We start from the raw sequence: 25,299 nt of genomic DNA on the forward strand, positions 1-25,299 counted from the left end.
AACGACTGAACCTAATTTCTATGGAATTGTACAGACTGTAAAATCTATTTTACAGGATCTCTAGCTCTTTTAAATATTTGTATTTCCTGTAGGAAAAGCTAACTTCATAAAGTTACAGTGAGCCTGCTTAGAATTGTAATTAATAGCTATGTCCTAACCTATCAGATGTTTACCTACTGATTTAGCTCAATCCACTTATTTAAAACATATTCACATTGTTCAGAAATGCATTACTTCCATTTCTGATTAGGGAGGTTAATCCAGCTAGTTTTGGTTCCAACTAACTTTTAAGCATGAAGCTTGCACAATAAGAGTAAAAAAAACTTCACTAAGAATGATTGATAATGAACAAATGTGCTTGCTCACTTAATTTGTCCTTAATTTTCTTTTAAAAAATGCATTCTTATTGATTTTTACAAAGAGAGGGATAGAGAGATAGAAACATCGATGAGAGAGAGACATCATGGATTGGCTGCTTTCTGCACACCCCTTACTGGGGATGGAGCCTGCAACCCAGGCATGTGACCATTGACCTCTTGGTTTCTGAGTTGATACTCAACTGCTGAGCCACACCAGCAAGGCTACTTAATTTTCAATGAGTAGAAATGGCAACAAAATATATTTTAACATTTTAAAGTTTTCCCATGCCTACTAGAGAAGAGAGTTCATACAAGGGGCCACAGATTGCTTCCAAAGAGCAAAGAATGAAAACAAAAACCAACTAAGCAAATGAACAGAGATCAACTGCCTGGGAAAAGAGACAAGGGCCATTGAAATCCCAAAGATATGGATTCAAAGTCAACATTTCCAAATCACCTCATCAATGGGAATATGAAGACCTGGCTGCAACCTTTTCAAAAAGTAAAATTAGTCCTAAATGGCAATACTTCAATTATGATAGTGGTTAATCTACATGGAAGTTGCAATAAATGTCCTAAAATTCTGCTCTTGCTATTTCTGCCTTTCTTCTTTCTCCAGAAAAGACTAGAATTGGTTGTGCCATCCAATATGGTAGCCACTGGACACATGTCTATTTAAATTCAAATTTAAATTATCTAAAACAAAATTAAATTTCAAAACAAGTTCCTTAGATGCACTAGCCCTGTTTCAGTACACAGTTACCATATGTAATTAGTATCCACCACCTAGGACAAATACACAGATTTCCTTCATTATAGAAAGTTCTGCCCTAACTGGTTTGGCTCAATGGATAGAGCGTCGGCCTGCGGACTGAAGGGTCCCAGGTTTGATTCTGGTCAAGGGCATGTACCTTGGTTGCGGGCACATACCCAGTAGGGAGTGTGCAGGAGGCAGCTGATCGATGTTTCTCTCTCATCGATGTTTCTAACTCTCTATCCCTCTTCCTTCTTCTCTGTAAAAAATCAATAAAATATATTTTAAAAAAAGAAAGTTCTATTGGGCAGTGCTGGACTAGAGAAAAGGTCTATTAAATCTCAGAAAGAAGGTCACCAATTCATTGACTTACCAGTAGATGGTGCATTGGCAATGAAACACATAGGCAAGGACTATATCTTAGAATTATATGCTGGATTTGCAAAAAATTCACACCCAAACTACAGTGTGGTTATGCAATTCAGTTAATAAGAGATGGACAAAAATGTCAGATGTACACAATAAAAGCTAGATTCTATTTTAATGACAAAATCTTAACAATAAGTATGTATCAAGAGTTCTTAAATATGTACAATTCTTATTTTCCCAATATAAGACATAAGGATATGTTTGTTGCCTTGATGTCCATTTAAAATAATTCCTAGTATAAAATACTTACACATTAATATTTTTTCCATTTAATTATTTTTACCTTAACAAAAATTGATAAATTCTAGAGCTTCTTTGGGTGATTAACCAAAATAGATTAAAACAATAAGTATAACTGATAAGCAGGATAGAAGTTTTAAAGTTTTATTCTTTCTTGCTTAGAAAATCTTCAGCTAAATGCTGCTTAGCACTGACTCTTGCATTGCCTTTTCTTTCCTGGGTCTCTTTATAACAATTTTCCAAAACCACAGAATTTCCAAATAAAAGGGGAAAGCTAAAGTTTAGACTTACTCTCATGTGACTTAGAAAAAAGTGGAAAACCATAATTAGCATTATTATTTCACGGCATATTGGAAGGATACCATTAAAGCTTTACATATATGTACATGAATCCCCCCTGCTCCAGGCTCAATTAGGCAAGGATTTCTTTTGACTATCAAAGTTGGTTATGCACATCAGAAAAGAGAATATTACTCGTGGCTGAAAAGAAATATCTATCCAACTATGAAAAGGCATAGAAGACCTTAAATTGATGTTATGAAGTGAAAGAGCCAATCTAAAAAGGCTACTTGCTGTATAATTCCGATTACCTGATATTCTGGAAAAGGCAAAACTACGAAGACAAAGAACGGATAACTGGTTTCCAGGGATTAGCAGGGTGGGAGAGGCAGAGCACTGAGGGTGATCGATACATGTCATGTACATTTGTCCAGACCCACAGAATGTACAACACCAAGAGTGAACACTAACATATACTGTGGGCTTTGGGTGATAATGATGTGTCAGTACAGGTTTATCAATTATAATAAATGTACCACTCTGGTGGGGGATGCTGATAATGGCGGAGGCTATGCATGTGTGTGTGGGTGGGAGGTATACGGGAAATCTCTGTAACTTAGCTGCTCTTAAAAAAAATAGTCTTTAAAAATGGTTATGGTGCTCAAAAAGGGATAATTTTACAAAATATGCAATAGTCATAGAAGCCAAAGCACATAAAAGTAGATCTTCATAGTATTTCTTAAAAGGAAAGATTCAATAATCTGACAGTTGATTTATGTTCATAGACAAATTCATTTGCTACCTTAATAATCTTCTCAGGAAAGCGACCCACAATTCGACTGAAAGAATATTTGTGTTGGGAGTGCAATCTGAGGTTCACAACCTCCCATCCTTCCAGCTGTCACTCTCTAATGCCCATACATCATTCCCCAACTTGGTCATGGCTACAACTCCTTTGAACCTTCTTTTAAATCCAATCTATCAGAACATGCCTTTAAGCATCACTTCTTTCTTTACTGAGCCTAACAAGGCATCACAGCAATTGCTTTCTTTCCCCCGTTACCTTGTCTTTTTGCTGAACCCACCTCACACAATCACAAACCTAAACGATTCTTCTACTTGTATAATAAAAAGCTACTGAAGGCTAATCTGAGATGTATGCGTTGGTCATTCCAGTCCAGTTAGGAAAATAAGGTGGTGACAACAGTTCTGTTACTGCAGGCTGAGCAGTGCAAGTTCTTTCCAAGTGTAGATAACTGAGAAACAGTACCAGCTCAGGCTAGAAAATTATTACTTTTTAAAATAATGAAAAACTTGTTTAAATATATTAGCTTTAAGGGAATCTACCACTTGATACCAACATAAAATAACATCAGACCCAGTGTGTCCGTGGTGGCACTTCTTCGTAACTTTAGGTCTTACATATTCTATGCTTCCACCTGGGTTTTCCTTTTTCATGTTTCAATTGAAGTTAATTCATTTACAAAGCACTGCCCTGGCTAAGTTTGCTCCCTCATTCTGTGGCTATGGAGATGGACCACGCTTATCTTGTTTGTGCAGGAGATCACTTTTATTTGTAGGTGCCGACGAGTGAGCTAACTTACTGTTTCTGTATGCAGAGAAAATATAAACGATCTTAGTCTTTGGCCCCTTAATTCCATCATTGTTCAAATATGGCCCCTATTCCCAAAGACTGTGGCAGCACACTCCTGAGGAACTCAAGACCCCGGCAGAACTTACTTTAATGAATAAAACTCTTCTAGCAGAAAAGGTAACTTCGGAGAAATCTTGCTAAATACGAAATTTCTTTTCCTGCAGTTGCTAATCATCCAGAAACTTCGTTCACAATACGGCACTTTTTTTCTGTGAACACTTTAAAAAGTGATTTTCCCCCTAAAAGTATGAAATTTATTTTAAATACCTAAATACATGGAATTTCCCGGAAGTGTTGAGATGATGACCTCACTTGGCCTTCCGAAAGGATTACCTGTGACTGTTCCACTTACTGGGGAGGTTCATCTCCTATCTATAAAATTTCAGGAGTTATTCTGTATACTTTAAAATTTCTTTCATACAGGTGTCCACCATAGGGAGTTCCTTGTAATTAAAAAGAGTCGTAGGGCAATTAAACTTAAAGAGTAAAGTTAGAACTTTTCCACAGTACAAAAATTCATATTGGAAAGCTCAGGGGACTGGAATTTCACAGGATTACATTACAGAGTAAGTTGCTTTAAATCCTTTGTGAACCAAAGGGGGCTTGAAAAAAAAATGCAGAATTTTGATTGATAATCTAGTCAGGTTTTCCTACAATGAATAGCCTAATAAGAGAGCCACGAAAATTTCAGCAGTATCTTCCTCAAGTTTCCCTTTGCACGATTTTCACAGGAATACATTTTGATGTGTAGCTGACTATACCCATGTTTGAATAACGAAACTGTTTCTGATGCAGGCGTTCCAGAGGTCCAGGCATCTGAAGGTCCTCGACCCACTGTGGGTTCTTGGCTTCATGCAGGGAAGAATTCAAAATTGAACCAGCATAGGATTTAAAATGAAAGGGAGTTTATTAGTGAAGAAGTAAGACAGTGAAGTTTACTTGTTTTATTGAGGCTCATTTAATCAAGGGGTAGGGCACTCAATAAATAAGGAATAGTTAGTGTTTTCCAGGTGGAGGGCTAGAGACTTCTCAGAAGAGCTCTGTTGGCCATGTTGTGTCCTTATATAGCCTATAATGAAGCTAGGAGTTGCCGCAAGGTGAAATTAGTTGCCATATTGGATTGAGCTGGTCTCCTGCCTCTCCTAAGCCATAAATCTGTTGGGGGTTGGTCTTACCATCTCCGTGGCAGTCCTTGTAGCCCTTATTGGTCACAGCCATTTCACCACATACCCTAGCTCATTCTTTTCCTAGACATTTTAATACAGTGAAGGTTTTCATTTTTGGAGGTTGACCTGAGACATATATATATTTATGTCTGTTTTGAATGCGAGTGCCATCTCTGTGGATTTTATTTAGATAGGGTGAAATCATGTACTTAAAATGAAAACCCCTAATTCATTGCTTTCTGTCAACAGTTAATTTTATTTACTGCCTTGGTTGTTTTATTTCCCGATATGAATCAGCACAAATGAATAAGATGCTCTGTTAAAATACAATATAAGCTTTTGTTGCCTTCTGTACTAAGGATCTAATAGGGAGTGAGTTGAAGGCCCTTGGATTTGAAGACAAATATTTTAGTGAATTTTTGCATCAAATATTCATTGCAATGATATCTAAAAAATATGTAGTTTGACCATGGAAGTATTTGCTTTCTTAACTCATTCTAAGATATGAAGAGAAAAGTTTAATATTCAGTTACTTTGTCTGACGAATGTGTTCTGCTGACTTCATGGTTAGGGGCAAGCTTCTATTATAACGGTCCAATTCCATGCAATAAAATGTATAAATGAATATCATACATTTTATTTCTTTTTGTCTTTCTTTTAAGGCATCTATTTGGTGTGAAGATATTAGAGCACTTTAATCATAAATGGAGAGAATCATATTTCTCTAGTACTTAGAAGAAAGAAATGTTGGAGTGTCTTTAATTGGAAGTTACAGGGAAAGGTTAAGAATTATTTACATTGTAATAGAAAAAGAAAGGGATATGGTGACATAATAAGCATGTCAAGTACATAGGAAATTGTCACAGAGAAGCTGTACATCAGGGACATGTTAATTTCGAGCAATAATGAACCATGAGAAAATGCAGATTAAGTCAAGCCTGATGGATTTAAGCAAGCTACACAAAAAGATGTCCAGATCTTGGAGAGCTTAAATTCTAGAATGTGATAGCCGGGGAAAGATACTCATGCTTTCACAGTGCAGGGGCTGCTAGGAAGAGATAGATCAGATGAGGAATGAGCAAACACTTCAACCCACTAAATTAGTCCAATAAATCTACAAACATTCAAGCATTTTTATAAGTTCATGACATACATCATGTCATCTAACCCTCACAAACTGTGCTATTTGTAACTGTATTTTGTCCATAAAGAATAGGAGTCTCTGAGTTGTTAGTGACTTGCTCTAGGGTGCCAACTCAGCAAATGGCAGAGCCCAGATCTGAACTAGGTCTTTCAATCATTCTGCATGGTATACAGAAATGCCTACATATGAAATTCCATTCTCTAAATTATAATCCTAGGTATATAAAATAATATATTCAGACAACTACAACTAGCTCGTCTCTTATTTTTCATCAATTCTGGAATATATTTTTGTTATCTTCTCAAAACATCCTTTTTTATTCAAACTGGTCCCTCAAACTCAAGGCCAGCTAGACAGACCATAAAATAATGCCTCTAAACAGATTTACACCACTAGAGATTATACAGACTAGCCAGTTATCATGCAATGCCACATGTTTTTGTATTTATGTTTTGTATATTAGGTAACATCTTACCTCAATACTTTCTTAAATCATTTAATAATAATAATTACTCTATTTAACCAAAAAGAAAAGAGTCAAGGGCTTCCTTTAAATATATATATTTCTAGATCATAGGGTTCATTCTCTAGAATAGAGTCAAATGGTATTTTCAGAAAGTGTTGTCCATGAATCCATCTAAGAGGTCTGTTACAAATGCAGAATCCCAAGCCTCACACCAAGGAAAAGGTTAACCTGGGTAAACAAGGAGGGCTCTGATCTTATTTTATAATCCCATTCTAAAGGACTTCAGGTAAAGAACCAAGATCAGATTTCCGAAGGCCATTAGACATTCTATCTGAAACAATCAGTTTAGTAAAAATAGTTCCAAAATTCTGGTAACTCAAGTTTCTACTTGGAGTGACTCAAATTATCTAGGCAGTTTATCATGTGGAAATGTACCAAACCATTTATAAAGCAATGTTTCCCTAGAGGTTCCACCGGATCAACTAACAAAAGGCACACATTCAGATTGCAGAACATAACTCAACTACCCGTGAGAAAACTAGAATCAGATGGCAACCAGTTTATTAATTCTCAAGGTAGTTTCGCTTTTCTGCCATTAATAATATTCTGAGATCTAGCCTTGAAATTCACTAGTCAGTGTGTTAGATAACCTTGTTAAGAAATCATCTGAGAGTGTTATTTCAAACATGATATAAAGTTGTTTTTAATACCACAACCAAATAGCCAGAAGTAAGTGATTTCCCACCTCAAGGCTTTGAAATGAACCTGTCAGCCTAACCGTGAAACACTGCCAATAGTAATTTGTTCATTACATTAAGACTGCCAACTGGTCTATAGCCATTTAGAAGCCAAGTATGATTTTACTGAAAAAGATACTTTGGAATGTCCCTGATCTTAATTTGTTGGTCCTGAGTAATATACATTTTTAGTAGCCATTAAATCATTGTTTTCAGCAATCAGAACATTCAACCTATATAGACATAATTCAAGTTTGGCTTACCATTAGTTTATCTTCAATATGCATTCTTTGTGTGTGTGTATGTGTAAGATAAATAAAGTAAAACTCTGCTGAAGTTTCAATAAAATTGAACCAGGATGAGAAACAACTTAAACCTTAATTAAAACAACACAAGTACATTAGTTAGATACGACACTAATATAATTAAACTGGGGGGAAATTTTGAATGAGTTATTAAAACAATTAGATTATTTTTGGAGCGTTTGTTCTAGGTCTGTGAAATATATCATTGGTATTTTAATGGGGATTGCACTGAATCTATAAATTGCTTTGAGTAGTAGGGACATTTTAATGTTGTTGATTCTACCAATCCATGAACATGGTAAAAATCCACATGATAGATTGGAGAATTTAAAACCATTAAACTATCCAGAGACAATTTCTATCTATATTCTCTTGAAACAAAAGCCTTCAACTACTAGGATTAGTTGTGTTAGCTTTAAAGTCATGTATTAATTCGCGATGTTTTATTTTCCACTTTAGTCAGCTTTAGACCGACCACTCGAGCTCCACAAGCGTCCCATCATTCAAACTGTAACTGCTTGGGTAGTTATGTCACTCTCAGATAGCCATCTTAAGGGGATGGAGGCCAAAGGAGGAGACGGAAAGACACTGTAACACAGAAGTTACCATCAGCACAGTACCTTGCACTGTGAGGAAAACTGAAGCAGCTGATGATCCTCCTTCATTGGAAACCAGACAACGATACTCTCCAGCATCGGTGAATTTCACAGTCCTGAGCTCCAGTGAGAGGTTAGCCAAGGTCCGCATTCTTGCTGGGTCTGCCAGTCGGACATCTCGGTCGTTCCTCTGCCAGGTTAGATTGTAATCCACTGCGCTGATGACAAGGCATGTCAAAACTGCTCTTTCTCCAGGAGCGACTGTAACATTAGCAGGCACTTGGATGACTGGAGGGGGCTCTGTGCAAATTGAAAAGATTCAAATCAAGAGACTGAAAAGCCAATTTGCTCACTTAGAGAGGTGGTGTAAAAAGTTAATGAGTAGCCCTGGCTGGTGTGGCTCAGTTGGTTGGAGTATCGTCCCATACACAGAAAGGTTGCCGCTTTGATTTCTGGTCAGGGCACATACCTAGGTTGTGGGTTTGGTCCCCAGTTGGGACTGATCACCAGTAGGAAACAGATTGATGTTTCTCTCAATCTCTCAATTTCACCTCCCTCTCTTCCTTTACTCTCTCTAAAATCAATAAGCGTGTCCTTGGGTGAGGATCAAAAAAAAAAATTAATTAGTATGTTTTGAATATCTAGTAGAAAAGATGCAGTACAACAGAATTTATTCATTAATACATATGTCCATCACCTCAAGAAAGTAATCATCTAGTTGAAAGATGCTTTATAAGCTAGATCATATTTACATACCAAAGTATATTCATGTCTAAATCTATAGTTATAAAAAGAAGCATCGCAAAAGATATGACTAGGCTGATTTAGGATTGTGGAAAAAGTCAAATCTTTGAGTTTTGAAAAAAAGTAGAATTTAAGATTTTTTTAAACAATATTTATGTATCACAGAATTGCACACTTGAAACCTATATAATTTTCTTAAGCAATTTCACCCCAATAAATTTAATTAAAATAAGTAGTCACTGTTTTAAAGAAAATAGCACATAAAATATGGTAGAAATGGCAAAGATAAGGCTGTATCAGCTTTAAGGCAGGAGGGGAGTGTTATCATCTCATTAAGAAGATATAATACTACAACAGTAAAGTAAGACAAATGTTCCCCCAGAAAGAATGGGAACATTTTTATTTAAGAAGGTCAAGCTAACAGTAGGAATAGGCCTTTAATGAAATTGTATACACAGAGCCATGTACACAAAGGCATTGACAAATGCATGCACATTTCAGATGTGGTCAAAAGCCAATTCCTAATTAACTTTTTAACCAACATTTTTAGAGTCACTTCATACTTGGATTAGGTTTGAGAATAAATTTAAATGCCCCTTTAAAGCTCATTCTGCCCAAACGCTTTCAATGATCTGCTGTAGCAAGCCACCATTGAGTAATGATACAGCAATAAAATCTGTGGTGAGCTATGCTAGCTTGAAACCCACATGTCTGTTTTAGTTTAACTATAAAAGAGTATCAGATATTCAAACTTTCCTCCTTTATTTAAAATGGTATGTAAGTGTAGATGAATATCATAAACCTAGAATGAAATTTGGAAGCAATATGCCAAAACCATAGTGGTTATCTCTGAGTGAAAGAAATGTGTATATACTCCAGATTTTCCTTTATTTATCCTTGTTTCCAAACATGTTTAGAGGACTATAAGCTATTTTAAATTGTAAAAAAAAAAAAATGTATTTTTGTCATTCTGCTATGTTTTTAAAATCTCTTCTGAAAACAGCCAGTGAATCAAGTAAGAGTATGTGGCAATGTTAGGAGGCTCTGACTGAAGTCTGGTTGGTTTGACAGACAAAATACAGGATGCTTTGTTAAATTTGAACTCCGGATAAATATTAAATATTGTTTTAGTATAACTAGATCTCATGAAATACCTGGGACACACTGATATGAAATTCAAATTTACCTGGGCATCTTTTGTTTTTATTTGCTAAACCCAGCAAACATAAGCTGCCTAGATCTAACCCTAACTACTTGTGTGACCTCAGATAAGCCCATTTACACACAGTCTTGTTGTTTTTCCTATCTGAAAAATGAGATGACGGAATTTGGTAATCATAAAGACGCCTCCGAGTGCTAAGGTTGTATGATTCTAACATACATGGCATGATTCTAAGAATCTAACATACAAGACCCACCAAAGATGTGGAAGAGTTTATTTATGTGCATGTGTTCACACTCTATCAAAACGTTTCTGAAGACCACACAGTAGGGTGGCTACACAGAGGACCTTGGCCAATGAGAGGGAAGATTCAGAAGTGGGTGTGGATTTGAGGCCAGCAGGTTAAGCAAAAGTTAGCCCCCAAAGAAATGCCCGCTCTTCCCAGTCTGAAAGGGCACTTGCTTGCCACTTCTGCTGTTACAGTCACTGCCATTACCACCGACGCTTCTGCCTGCTTTCTTTCTTTCTCTTTCTTTCTTTCTTTCTTTCTTTCTTTCTTTCTTTCTTTCTTTCTTTCTTTCTTTTGTTCTCTCTCTCTCTCTATTTTATTTTTTTAAATATATATATTTTATTGATTTTTTTTTTTTTTTTTTACAGAGAGGAAGGGAGAGGGATAGAGTTAGAACTATTGATGAGAGAGAAACATTAATCAACTGCCTCTTGCACACCCCCTACTGGAGATGTGCCCACAACCAAGGTACATGCTCTTGACCTGAATCGAACCTGGGATCCTTCAGTCCGCAGGCGGACGCTCTATCCACTGAGCCAAACCAGTTAGGGCCTGCCTCCTTCTTTCATAACGGGACATTGTTCCTGAAAATTGGCTTAGGCACAGTCCAATTTCCGAGTGATACCAACGCTTGGCTGGCATGGAGTCCTACTAGAAGGGCCTGTGAGGAACACACATACAGAAGTTGCTGACACCGGAGAGCCAAATTCTCCACTGTCAGTTCCTAAGTTCTAACTGGCACTTCCCAGTTATTTATGCGAGATGTCTGGATCAGCTCACTCCAACCTCTTTCCCTTGTTGTCCTTCCCTTCATGCATGTTGCTGGGAAAGCAACTCCAGTGCTCAAGTGTTTGTTTTCCCAGAAGCTGCGGAATGTTGACACAATTCCAGAACTTTGCATAATTACTGGAGATGAAAAAACATGAATGCTTTATGATGCATGTCAACTTGCTAAATTGTTCCAGAGGACAAACTTTATTTTTCTAAGAATAAGAGAATACAAATAATTTACTACAAGAAGAACATGCTTGCACGCCTCTGTTTTAAAGTTCAGCTTGGACGTATTGATAACAAACATAAGTCCTTCTCTTCTGAACTGTCCTGCAATTATAAAGCTTCTTTTGTCCTAAATGGTCTCAAGAAAGTACACAGCAATGCTAAAAACAGGTACAGACATTGCCAGACACTCAGCAGCCACACTGAGGTCAGGATGGACTCACTATTAAACACTCAGCAACGCTAGTCTACAAGGCAGGCAGAAAATAATTCAGTTGAAACAATGCAACCGATTCTAAATATGTGCTGACCAAGTGGCTTAAATTCTGGTCATTGATTAGACATGGCAGTTTTTTTGGTTTCCTAAGAATTCTGGGAGATTAGAGGCAAATAAATGTTTTTCACTAAAAGATAATCTATCTGATAAAATAATTTGAGCCTTGCCTCCCATTTAATCATAGGAAAGACATTATCTACATGTGAAATTAGGAGCCTGTATTCTGCCCTTCTTAACACCAGAATTGTAGCCCTGAAGTCCTGTGTTTCTTAAATGTGATCACTTTCTATGTCAGGACCCATTCATGAAAGCACTGTGCTCACTATGAATATGGGAGGACACAGAAAGGTTAACCTTAATATTATCAGAACAGATCCCTTCCTTTTCTCAAATTTTATTTTTTCAAAGAAAAATGCCATATGGCCATGAGAAAAATGATTTATTAAGTCTCTACAATAACAATAATGATAACAACAACAATAGAAAAATAGTAACAATAGCTAAAGTCTATTAAGTATTTCTATGTGCCAGACTCTCCTCTACGTTATTATATATACTATGTCATTGAACCCTCACACTTTCACCATGAGATACTGTTACTGTTAGTGTCACTTAATAATAGGGATGCCAAGACACTGAGTCCTTAAGTAATTGGCCCAAGGAAGGTCACACAGCTCATAGGTGGTGAGGCCAGAATAAGCAAACACTCCATTTCCATAACTGCATTCACGCCCAGCCAACTCCAAAGCGATCAGTGATACTCACCTGACACATCAAAAAACGTCTGTGCCCGTCCGGTCCCCGCACTGCTGGCAGCGATGCACTCATAGGAGCCTTCGTCAGACAAAGTGACCTTTTCAATATCCCAGTTCACACTGGCGGATTCTCTGGGGTAAGAAAACAGAAACATTTGTAGTTACTATGAAAACATGACCCATTGAAAGCAGTGGTTCCCCTATCCGTTCTGAAGTCTTCACTCAGAAGAACACCATAAGACAAATAAGACCCGGCCAGGTACCTCGGGGTTAGGCTGTTGCCCCAATACGCCAAGGTTGCAGGTTCCATCTCTGGTCAGGGCACATATAGGAATCAAATGATGAAGGCATAACTAAGTGGATCAACAAACTGATGTTTCTCTCTCTCTCTCTCTCTCTCTCTCTCTCTCTCTCTTAAAATCAATAAATTAAAAAATGAATAAATTAAGTGGCAGAGTTCTTTCTAGCTTAAAACTAAACAGCTTTTATATTTCAATTAGAAAGTTCAGCTTCTCTACTCTGAACAAAGACAATAAGTTATGGAGATTATAAAATTCTTTATAGAAATACTGTCTGGCTGTGTCAAAGTATAAGATAAAGAGCTGTTAGAGAAATACTGCTTAAACCTCTCTCCTTCGTGATCATTTCCAGTTTTTGGACATGTTCAGTGAGGTTCTTCAACAAAGCAATTCAACCAGTTTCAAGGTAGAAAATAGACTTTTTTTTAAAAAAAATCTTCACCCGAGAATATTTTTCCATTGATTTCTAGAGAGAGTAGGAGGGAGGGAGGCAAGGGAGAGAGAAACGCCGACGTGAGAGAGACACATGAATTGGTTGCCTCCTGCATGTGCCCCAACCGGGGCTGGGGAACCTGCAACCAAGGTATATGCCCTTGACCAGGACACCTTCCACTGAAGTCAGAAATAATGCCCCACAGCAATAACTCCAGGTCTCCCGCCATCCAAGGATACCACACTCACCATCAAACAACCGGGGAGGAATAACTGAGCACCTAGTGCATAGTCAGCACTAACCTACAGTTGGCAAGAGAAAGTTAAGGCACAGGTTCCCACCATCAGAAAAGTCAGAAACTAAATACCACTGGCCCATATGCCTTAGTAACTGAGACGATTCAGTTAATGTCATTTCCTTCCATTGTGTATGTGCCGGGTGCCAGTGGTCCTTATTGTCACATTCAGAGGAAAACAGACTCAGACTTGATTCGATGCTGTACTGATCACCTAAGCTGTATCTTGAATGTTAAACAGCAGCATACCACACCCGGCTTTATAAATGCCTGTGTCTAGAGCAGGGGTGAGGAATGTCTGGCCTGGGGGCCCTATCAGATCCTTGAAATTAGTCTGGCCCTGCCATAGCATTAGGGGTGAGTTAATTACATGTTTGACCAAATACAGCAGGCTAATTTGTTTTTAGCAGGCTAATTTTTACGTTGATAATTTTGTACGGCCCTCGAATAATGTTATAAATCTCCAAATGGCCCTTGGCAGAAAGAAGGTTCCCCACCCCTGGTCTAGAGAAACTAGTCGGTTCCAGGAAGGCAGAAATCTAAAATACATGAGTCTTCTGTATCCTCTGCAGGGGCCCGCTTCAGAGGCAAACATTTGTCAGGATTCATCAAAAACATGACATATGGAAATTTAGAACAGAAAGCGACAATTCTTCTAGTTCCTCGTTATAAAAAAGAGACGTTGAGATCCAGAAAGAAGTGATTTGTTCCAAGAGACATAACCAGCATATCGATTGCTTGAAGAATATTCTCTACAATTATTCTAGTTCCTCTCTTATTTATGCAATATTACATGACAATCACTTTTTCTTTCACGTAGCCTTCTCAGTTGACATTAAGACAACATGGCGACCGACAGTAAAAAGTCTTGAAGGAATGGCCTTTTGGAACAGGGGAAAGAACATAAATAAAACTGTGTTCTGCTGTTAATGCAAACTAATTACCTTCCATCCCCTAGGGACCACAGTGACTCACATAACCAAGACTCAGCCCTCTGTCTCACGTTATTCGGAAATCTAACCAGAGATGTGCGAGTGAATCGGGGTTAGAGTATCAATCCATCATCACCCACACCTAATTCTGTCTTTAGCCTCTCACATCCAAAAAGCTTTAATATGTGTCAGTAAGGCATGTCACATCTCTGCATCACAGAGCTGGAAAAATGAGAGAAAGAATTCTTGTGGCTTACCTCCCAGAAACTGCATGGAAATTAGTGTTTATAAAGAACCCCGTGTCTTTGAAAAATGTTACGCTTTCAATATGAAGCAGAGTGGTTTGATTTCATCAGTCAGTTATGTAGCTTCATCATTGGCTACCCTGGTCAGTTGTGTTTGATTTATGGTTATTAAATATGTAGCTAAGTAAATCATCAAGATATACTATGTGAGAAAAAAGTGGCAGGAAATACTGCAGTTCAATCTTTAAGTAATGGAAAAGTTTCTAAATTTATAGGGAACATTTCTGCCATAGTTTTGACTTAAAACGACCACCTCAGAAAGGGACTGCATAAACAAAGAATTTCAAGTATTTAACATCTTATGGAAGTTACTTATATTAATACTGAACTAAATGTAGGAGAGTTTTATAAAATAATTCCTAGAGTTTTTTTTCCAAAATGTAGTTGGTTTCATTCTAAGTTTAAAAAAATAAACCAAAACAAACAAAAAAGAACAAACAAAAACCATTTTTCCAGAAATCACCCTCCAGTTTTCAAGGCCTACGTCGTTTTTATTAGATTACTGATATTTGTCTAAAAAAGTTACCCATTTTCACAAGGGCAGTTGATGCCCTCTGGCCCACTCCCCCTGTTTTACGGGGTGGGGCAAAAGTAGGTTTCCAGTGGTTCTTGTGGAAAATAATACCATAATTAATAAATAATAATACAAAAATAAACTCTGTTTCATGTACTCATAACTGTGAAAATACGTTTGCCTACCCCTGTATGCAGTGGCCACACAGGTTAGTGCTCCACCTGTCGCCCCACCCCCAGCACACACCACTTTTCCTTAACCTCATCTTCTGCCTTTTCCCCCCAGGCTCACGGGGCTCCGGCCACACTGGCTTCCTTCCTGCCTTTCTTCCACACGTGCCCTGCTCACTCCAGCCTTCGGGCATGCGCACTTGCTGGTCCTGGTGTGCGCACACTCTTCCCGGATATCTGTGTACACCTCTGCAACTATGTTCAGGTCTTTGCACAAATGCCCCTTATCCTGAATTTTTAAATCATAACTTGGTAGCCCTAGCCAGTTTTGCTCAGTGGATAGAGCGTCGGCCTGCGGACTGAAAGGTCCTAAGTTGATTCCGGTCAAGGGCAAGTACCTCGGTTGCAGGCTCGATCTCTGGCCCTAGTCGGGGGCACCTGCAGGAGGCAACCAATCGATGGGTCTTTCTCACATTGATCTTTCTCTCTCTCTCTCTCTCTCTCTCTCTCTCTCTCTCTCTCTCTCTCTCTCTCTCTCTCTCTCTCTCTCTGTTTCTCCTTCTCCCTTCCACTCTCTCTAAAATTCAATAGAAAAATATCCTTTGGTGAGGATTAGCTTGGCCAAAACCACAAGCACCTGAACTACTCACCTTACTCATCCCAATTAACCTGCTCTACATTGTCCCTTAACACTGATCACATTCACTGATCCTAAAACTTTCCATCAGATTCAGAGACCTGCTTACTCATAAGCCAATAACAGGGCCTCTCATTAGCAAGGACCCCTCCAAGGTTCGGTACCTAACTTTCTATTCATAACTTTTAATTTTTTGATTTAACAAGGGACCTTCAAATTGTATAAAACTCAGGTTCTCTAGAGCCTAAGTCAACTCTTGAATGTATTCTAGCATTTATATATTAACATATTATATTTAGCATCTCTTTTCGGTCTTCCTCCATCACATACAAGCTCCACAAGGGCACAGAGCTGTGTCTGTCTTGATCACTGCTATATTCCAAGACCATAGAGCAAATACATGAGAATTTCCAATAAAAAAACACATTAAACTAAGTATCTTCTACAAATAAGTATTATTTCTATTTAGATGTTTAATGCTATCAATTATTAATAGAAACATGTACCCACTTTAAATACTGGTCTACTCCGAGTTTGAGTCCATTTCTGACAAAGCTCAAGGTGAAGGGCAAAAGACTTTCAACAGAGCAGAGAATTCGGCCAGGCTGCAGGTAGTATCCTGGGGTCTTCTTAGGCATTGTAACTTTGGGAGCATCTAGGGAAAAAAAGAACATGGGCAAGAAGGTTACAATGATATTAAGTACTTCCTGCTAAGCCATACAAAATCTTCATACTTTAATTATTCCTGTAAATCTTCTGTATTCCAATTAATCAAAATCCCCTAAAAATCACTTTAATTATCTTTGTTCAAAGCTTATTAATTCCAATGTCTTCATGAACCCCTTACTAAAGTATTCATTGAATCTAAGACTCCATTGATTTTAAGATGTGGCATTATTTTTGATACTACCAGGATAGAAAAAAAAAAAAAGCGACCAAATTAGTTACACTATATCCCTAATTTTGAAAACATTTTTATTTCAAAAATTAAATATTTGAAAAGAACTCACATCTTATAATTGAATTTATAGGGTGATTATTTTTCTGAAACAAATGGAAAAATTCATTTTTAAGAATCCAATAGATTTTAAAGTATTCAATGTAGGGGCTGAGACAACCAACTTTGAATATTGTAAATTAGGAAAAACTGATGTTGGTTCTATTCTCATCATTTTTACAACTTTAAACAATAGCTATAGAGCTCTTTCTAATACCCCAAATCAAAGCCTTATGTATAAATGATAAATGTTGTTCCTTCACACAATAGGACAATATTAGAAACAATCCTACATCTTCAGCTACAATGCTAAAATTTTGATCAGAATTGTTATCAGCGCTAAGTAGCTCAAATATAGACAAATTAAAAAGCTACCTGATGCCTCCAAATAATCTCTAAGCTATGATATCATCTCTAGGTAATAGGAAATATAAAAGTAACTAGTTTTCTAATTAACTAACAAACCAACCTACCACTTAAAGGCCGAGTCATCACCAATTGTTTACAGTATTCTTGACAATTGCACATAAACGTTTAGTCCATTTAGCCCATTTAGATAGATTATTCAAAAATTAAACACATATGCCAGGTTTTGCAGAGAGAATAAGAGCACCAGAATTTCCCAGTTTGACTTCTTACATTGATTGACATGATCAAAATGTTCAGGTCTATAATCAATGAGCCTTAACATGAAACTCTGATGTGCTATTTCATAGTCAAGAAAAGTTAAAGACTACATAACCTATGTGTAAACACTCATCAAATCAGTAACCCAGTAACAATGTGAGAATATTATTTTTAACTTTATAATCTACTAGAGGCCTGGTGCACAAATTTGTGCACACTTGGGTTCCAGTCAACCTGCCCCAATTGGGGCGGATCAGGCTGGGCTGGCAGGGGTAGGGGTCACAGGCAGTTGGCTGGCTGGCCCCACCTCTGATCGGGGTGTGGGGGCTGGTTGGGGGTGGAGCCAGCCAGGGGGAGGGGCCGTGGGCCCTTGCTCCCTGGTCAAACTCCTGGTTGAACTCCTGGTTTGAGGGGAAATTTGCATATTAGCCTTTTATTATATAGGATGATTGTTTACCTATGGGACTACATCACCTCCTCCCCCCTCCCCCCTCTTTAAGCTATCAATAATCCAGTATTGAATGAAATGATGTCTCACCTGGGACGATACTAGAGAAGGAAACACTTGATACTCTCTGGAAGAGATAATCGTCCTTATCATAACCTGCTACTTTGAGGAAGAAAGCTTCACTTGGTGGCATAAAGTCAGAAATGTTCCAGATGCCATAAGGTTTCCGATCTGGGTAATATTTCACAGGAATAGTCTTCAGAGAACTGCCTGAGATACTGAGAAGTTCAAGACGATCTACTCTAGCTGGGACGGAAATCCCGGAAGTGTTCAGAAGCACATAGGTAGGGATTCCTAGAAGAGAAAGACTTTGTTATTATTTACAGGTAATATTCAAATGAGGTGTGATACGAAGTAAGTGTTTGTATTTTAATAATAACAGATAATAAGTATCATAAGTATGAGTACTGCTGACTGTCCTATAAAGTGTGGCCAAGTTCTAGAGTCTTTTCCACATTAAGACAGTTTATTCATGGCCAGAGTTACTTAGGAAATACCAAGTGATTATTCTGTAGTCTGTTAACTATGTTTACATGTAGAAAACTTATAATTGTGAATACTGTTATGTTATGTTTGATCACATATTTTTAAAGTTCACTATTTGTATCCTTCCAATAAATGCAATACAAATAAATGAAAAACCAGAAAAATAATTTTTAAAGAGTCACAGTAGTATTGAGCTTTTTTAATAGATCTAAAACTCTAAATAAATAATCATGCATAAATAAACTAAGAGGAAGCACAAGCTTAAAAATCAGCAATAATTTTACCTTTAAACATATAGTGATATATAATATCTTTAACTTTTTAGCCATATACACACACACAATTTACCTCTGCACCTTGACAACAAATCAATTTATAGATGTTAGTAAGAGAAAGACTCAAGATTTAAGTTTAGTAAGTATAGCAATCAACTGGGATACTCCTGGAAGTACACATGCCTAGGTCCTGCCTCCTGAGGGCCTGACGCAGGAGATCTGGGGCAGGGCACAGGAATCTTCATTTTTGAGCATCTCCCTGAGAGATTTCAGTACCACTGGTCTTGGGACTACACGCTGGAAAACAGTGACTAGGCCAAGAGTGCAATCACGTTTAAAGATGCTCTGTTCCCCAATTTTATTGACTAGTGAGAATCATAAAATCACAGACATTCTGAGAAACATTTTCACTTGGATCTCTATTATGTCAGTTTAAAGCAATATGCACATACAAACCTTGCACTGGTCTGCTGACTGTTTTCTTGAAGTCCAGGGTGGGCTTTCGAGAAAAACCAGCTCGGAAATCAATAGTGCTGAGGCCAGTGATGCGAACAGAGTGCCGTCCGCTGCTGGAAGTCTGAAAATGTTCAAATGACAAACCCCATCAGCAGCCGATCCAGGGAGCTGGTCCCACGGAACACCAGTATTAGAAACTGTAGGGTGCTTATTAAGACCGATGTGCAATAGTTGAGGCTCTGAACTCAGTATTCTGAACTGAACTATGATTCTATAATGTAAACGCATGTTTTATGATCCATGCCCCAGGGGACTGCTCTGAAATACAATTCACTAATGCACTGAATGCCCAATGGTGAAAGATAGAGGGTTTTAGTCACTGGTGAGTGAGCCTTAAGTAAATCTGTAAAAGTTCTATGAAGACATGGATCTTAGTTTCTTTGACTGTATGAACCATGATAGATGCTCAGCAAATACTGAGGAAATGAATTAATGACTAAATCTTCTCCCCCATACACCATTCAGGTTCATTAAGAAAGATATTTACTTTCTCAGTGGCTCTGAGAAGATACAGACAGGACAGCTGACCTCAGCCAACCAACACCACTGAACTCAGCAATGTCCCAGCCAAGCCCTAGCTGCTTCAGACTCAAATTGAGTGTAACATGGTCCTCAGGATTTAAGAGCTCATGGCCAGTGAGGGGGACAGATGAATCAATAGAAACCTTTAATGCGATGTAGTGATTGAAATAGATACCGTACACAGAAATACATAAAAGGAGCAAAGAAGCTTAAAAATTCAGCTAAAACCGCCTAAAAGGGGGTGATGACTGAACTAAATGGTGAAGGATACTAAGTACTGAAGTGAGTCATGTGTGTATAAGTAATAAGCAATTTGGATTAGGGCCACCGGATACAATAACAACACTACCATTTATTGGTCATGTTCTCTGTGCCCAGACTCTTTAAATACATGGGCTTCTTTAATCCTCATGTCAACATTCTCAGCACTGTAAGATAACTACATGATAGCAGCATTTAAGCAGAAGCAGAAGCTGGGAGTGACAGAAAAGCATTCACAGGATAACACCAGGGCACCTAACATGTATCAGAGTTTCCACATGTTTTTAGGTATCAGCAAGCACAGAATGCTGGCCTAGCTACACCGTATTCCCTAAATCACCGCGGCTTCTGATTATTTGGCAACGAGGAGAGGAAAGGTGAAGAGATATGTTCCAGTTACTACCAAATTTATTCCTCATTGAGCAGAACCTGCAGGAACTCAAAGGAAAGGCAAATAAAAGTGAGGAAAAAGAAAAAAAAACCCACATCTTCATTAAAACAGTGTTGTTGTATTCTTAACGTAAATGCTGCTGCTAATTACTAGGGCTCAATTTCTTAAGGGTTACAAAGGATTGTGTGTGTAAATGAAGAGGTCTCAATAGTGCCCCTTATTCCACTATTTTAAAAGAAAAGTGTGCTATGAATCATATATAACAGACACGCAAAAAGGAACCTAAGGATCATGATCCTACTTAAATAAGGGATTTCCTTTACAATTACAAAAAAAGTTTCTACGAATTTCAGCTGCTTTCGATAATGTACAGTTTTATTGAAGACACTATTGCCTACTGGTTTCATATGAGGACAAACAAATGATCCATACGATGATGAGCTGATTTCGATTTATTCACTGACATCATATATCATTGTTAGTTGCCTTGCTATTCAGAAAGTCCCCCACAATAAAGCAGCTGTTGAGGCCCCCAGGGAAAATATGGCACAATTTGTCAAATGGCGGCTATGAAGTGCTGATCGTCTGGCAAGGGTTCTGTGTGCACACCAGCTGACAAAGAGTCCATGTGGGAAACAGTGGTGCTTACTAGCTAAAAGAGAAAATCAGAAATTCCCCAAGTGTTTGAAAATATGGTATCCTCTGTTGCTAAATAATGCATTAAAATAAAACTGATTTGATGAATAGGGAGCCCCTTAAAATCTCTATAAAATTACTAGAGGCTGGGTGCATGAAAATTCATGCACTCGGGGGAGGGATGTTCCTCAGTCTGCCCTCCACCCTCTCAAAGTCCAGGGGCCCTTTATATCATGTACATTTAACCTGCAGGCTATATTAAAATTAGAATTTGGCTCCATAAAGCATCTCTCTTCCACAGAATTCCTTGAGGTATCACTCCTGCACAGAATCCGCCTAACCTCATGGCTTCTGTAGTGTTTTTTTAAGAAGAGGGAAATCCAGGACCAGTCTGATGGCTCCAAGCATAACAGGAAATTTTCTAGAAACTAGACACTGGATAGGATTTGCATGAGCTGGAAGTCCTGGGAGTTGTATTTCAAACAATATATAATATAGTGAGCTATATTCCTGCTCTGCGTTAGAATATCATGGTCAAGGGTGGAAGGGTCAGGGTCAGAATTACACAAGCTGCTACAATGCAGGCCAAACCAGGGCAAATATGAGGCTGTACTAGATATCTATTGGCAAAGAAAACTGTCAATAGGGAACCTTGATTCGCAAAGCAGTAAGAGGTGCAGAGTGGACCAGAGCCCAGGTTTCTGAATTGGAGTGAATGAAGGATCAGGCTGAGGTTCCTTGGAGCAAGTACCATGGAGAGCTCCATGGAAAACTATGGTCATTGCTCCTGTTATCTTCCTGGTCAGCTCTATTGCAGATGGGTCTACTTCTGAGTGTGAGGATGAAGGGCTATTAAATCCCTCTCTATATTGAAAGTCCCTTAAGGTGATATCTTATGTCATATTCACCACCTACAAAATATTACTCAATGGGCACTTAATACATGTAAGTTTAATAAATATTAAAGTCATCCCAATGCCACTGCTTTTCTTAGGTTCTCCTAGGACCAGACAATGTCAGATTCATCAAGAATTTTTTGAATTTTTCTAGAAGCATTATGCTAATCATGTTCATACATTATCTCCTAAAATCCTATTATATCCAACGATTATTTTTTAGCACCATAAAGAAACTGAGTCTCAAAGAAATGATTACTTGCCTAGGTCTTCACAGCATGTTAAATTGCAATTATTTCAAGTCCAATGCTCTTTCTTTAATACCTAAGGCTGTGCACAGCATTTTAGGATAGCATAATCTCTGGGTTGATTTGGCATAGAAGATAATAATACCTTCCAACTATTCATTTACCATTCTACATTTCTAAATACACTTTCACTTTAGAGGGGTCAGGTAAGTGGAGTTTTGTCAAACTACTCTTTGAAAAAAGAAAGTCCTGCCCAGCTGGTATGGCTCAGTGGTTGAGCATCAACCTATGAACCAGGAGGTCATGGTTCGATTCCTGGTCAGGGCACATGCCCAGGTTGCAGATTCAATCCCCAGTGTGGGACATGCAGGAGGCAGCTGGTCAATGATTCTCTCTCATCATTGATGTTTCTCTCTCTCTTTCTCCCTCTCCCTCTCTGAAATCAATAAAAATATATTTTTTTAAAAAAGAAAAAAGAAATTCCTAATTTTTGTCATTTCCCAATTTCTGGGTGTAAACGCTACCATCATGGCTGATTTAAAGCTCCCAACATGATGTCACTGAACACAGATATGGGAAGAGAACGTGCATGATTGACTCTCCATGAGCCATTATGGGCCAGCTTCAGCATGTTATTAGGTCACGATAATAGTTCTGGCCAATGTGATAGAAAGGGTGTGAAGGGTGTCTATCACTCACAGATGTCTGTCTCATCTCAGAAGTAACACATATTTCTTTCTTTTTTTAAAAATTCAATGTACATTGTCCCATCTGTTCCCCCATTAAAGTAAGTGAAGAAGCTTCCTGTTCTAAATTATGGTGGTGCCTCCATCACCTTGGGTGACTGTGTGAAATAGAAGGTCATGTCAATGCCCCCAGGACCTGGACCATTGGAGAGAATTAACTTTCTTGTATTGAGCCAGTGAGAACTCCTCCTAGTACTAAATGTGAAGTGTGCCCTTTTATAAACTGAATTAAAATGTAACTAATAGAGCTGGCTTTCATTCCTCCTAAAGAATTTCAATGTTTCATAAAATAATCAACAAGTCCAAACCTTTTGAAAAACTGTGTATCTGCATTAATAGAAAGTATAGATAAAATTTACACATATTAAAAAAGAATAATTCAATTAATTTTATTATTCATGCGTCCAAAACCCATTTAAGTACTTTATCAACATCTAATTTAATCATGACAATATTAAGTAGGCATCCCCTCCCCCTTTTCCTTAGACTTAGGGAGGTTAGGTCATTTCTCCAAGGTCAAAAAGATATTAAGTAGTAGATCTTGAATTACAATAGATGCCCAGCTCTTTTCAAAGTATTTGTTTGTAATGACAGGCCATTCTTTACAAATTAAAGAATATTATGGTTTCAATCAGATATTTAATGAGAACTTACTGGACACTGTGCCAAACACAAAGATCTAATAATGCCAGCTAGGTTTAAATACTATCATTTTATTAGGCGTTGTATGTTCAGAGAAATGTGATATAAGGAGATAAATGTACCCAAAGCATAGAATAAACTATTTCAATACATGTACACGCATACTCATTTATATACACACGCGTGTACAGATATCCTTTTATTAAAAAAGGAAACATTCCATTTGGTTGACACTCTGATATTGGCAGACCAAAACAACTGGGGAATTATCCAGGAAAAAAATCTACGAAACATTCCATTGACCCAAAACACTGAATTAATGCTTCACCTAATCCCTTTAAATACCACACCTGGGGTAGTCTGCAGGTTTATTCAAAAGAGTCACCAGGTGAGAATAATTGGAAGCCAGCGTAATATTCTTCCTGTGTGGGCCTTTGTAGACTGGAGGCTTGTTTAATTATGATTCCTGAACAAGCTTATGCCACTTGAGTATGGCATAAAATATCCTTATCCTTAGAAAATGCATTGGTAGGTTCTGGCAAGCAACAGAGCTATCTAAACCAAAATATTTCTACTAGTCTCCAAATCTCAATACCATCATGTGGTTGGGTACACTCCCTTCTCTCCTTGGGCGATTATCTCAGGACAGTTTATCCAAATATACTTAATGGAAAGATACCCCAGGGGGTGTGTTAAGTTACATGATCACACTGATAATCCTAGACTAACAGAAACAGTTTGTACCACCTAAATCCAATGGGTGCTGACAACTACTTAATATCTTTGCTGGGAGTTCCCCTTAAAGACCAGAACACAAAATCTGGCCCAAGCGTTCCGTGGTTATGTTCAAATACTCTATATATAGATATAACTCCCTGAATGGAAAATTTATATTGCTCCTCAGAAATAAGACCCAGGATTTGTAGCTTCCCCACAAATGAGAATTCAGGGACAGAAGACAGCCTTCTCTTTTATATGTAATAAAACTTCAGTTACCTCTTTTTAACATGTTTTTACCTGCCTCAGAGGCAACTGAAAATATCTGAGTCTTTTACATGGACCATACAGATAAGCTGACTCATTGTTTCTCTTTAGTAAAAGTGTCCCAAAAACCTACAGGAAAGTAATTACCAGGGTTCCAGAAGGAAACCACAGAAGGAAAAAGAACACCACTCTCATAGCATTTTAAATCATGGAAAAGTTAAAGTGTTTTGTGCCAGTACATCAACCATAGGCTAACTAAATCAACCCTTTGGCCTGCTTCCTTAGATATCGTCAGAATGAATACATTACTTTTTATTCATGAGTACTTATATAGTTCTTTCCCAGGCATTGTGACATGCACTAGTATACATAATAGTGACAAATTTTGGCCTGCAGTAAAACAGGAAGAGAAAATCTATACAGAAATAAATATGAAATAAGGGTGTAAATAATCCAAAAGGGAAGTGCAGAAAGATTGCGGGAGAAGGCAGAGGGAAAGAGAGCATTTTAGGCAGAAAAAGTCAGAGGAGACTTGCTGACAGTGTTGCCATTTAAGCTTTAGGGGATTCGTTGGAAGGAAAGGAATTCCAGGAAAGAAACAGTAATGTGGTAGGAGAGAGGATGAAA

General features: G+C 37.9%; 1 protein-coding gene across 3 annotated transcripts in view; it reads right to left on the minus strand.

The window, feature by feature from the left end:
• Nucleotides 1-25,299, minus strand: part of HMCN1 (hemicentin 1) — a 378,235-nt gene that overhangs the window by 200,167 nt on the left and 152,769 nt on the right. For all 3 annotated transcript variants that reach the window (XR_009449952.1, XM_059675580.1, XM_059675579.1), the window contains exons 7-11: nucleotides 19,287-19,407; nucleotides 18,100-18,363; nucleotides 16,448-16,592; nucleotides 12,363-12,484; nucleotides 8,154-8,429 (exon numbers count right to left, since the gene is read on the minus strand). Coding sequence is in view for 2 of the 3 variants with exons in the window: in XM_059675580.1 (XP_059531563.1) it covers nucleotides 8,154-8,429; nucleotides 12,363-12,484; nucleotides 16,448-16,592; nucleotides 18,100-18,363; nucleotides 19,287-19,407 (928 nt within the window). In the remaining variant the exon portion in view is untranslated. The remainder of the gene's footprint in view (nucleotides 1-8,153; nucleotides 8,430-12,362; nucleotides 12,485-16,447; nucleotides 16,593-18,099; nucleotides 18,364-19,286; nucleotides 19,408-25,299) is intronic.

Source organism: Myotis daubentonii, chromosome 18 (genome assembly GCF_963259705.1).
Source record: "Myotis daubentonii chromosome 18, mMyoDau2.1, whole genome shotgun sequence".
NCBI lineage: Eukaryota > Metazoa > Chordata > Mammalia > Chiroptera > Vespertilionidae > Myotis > Myotis daubentonii.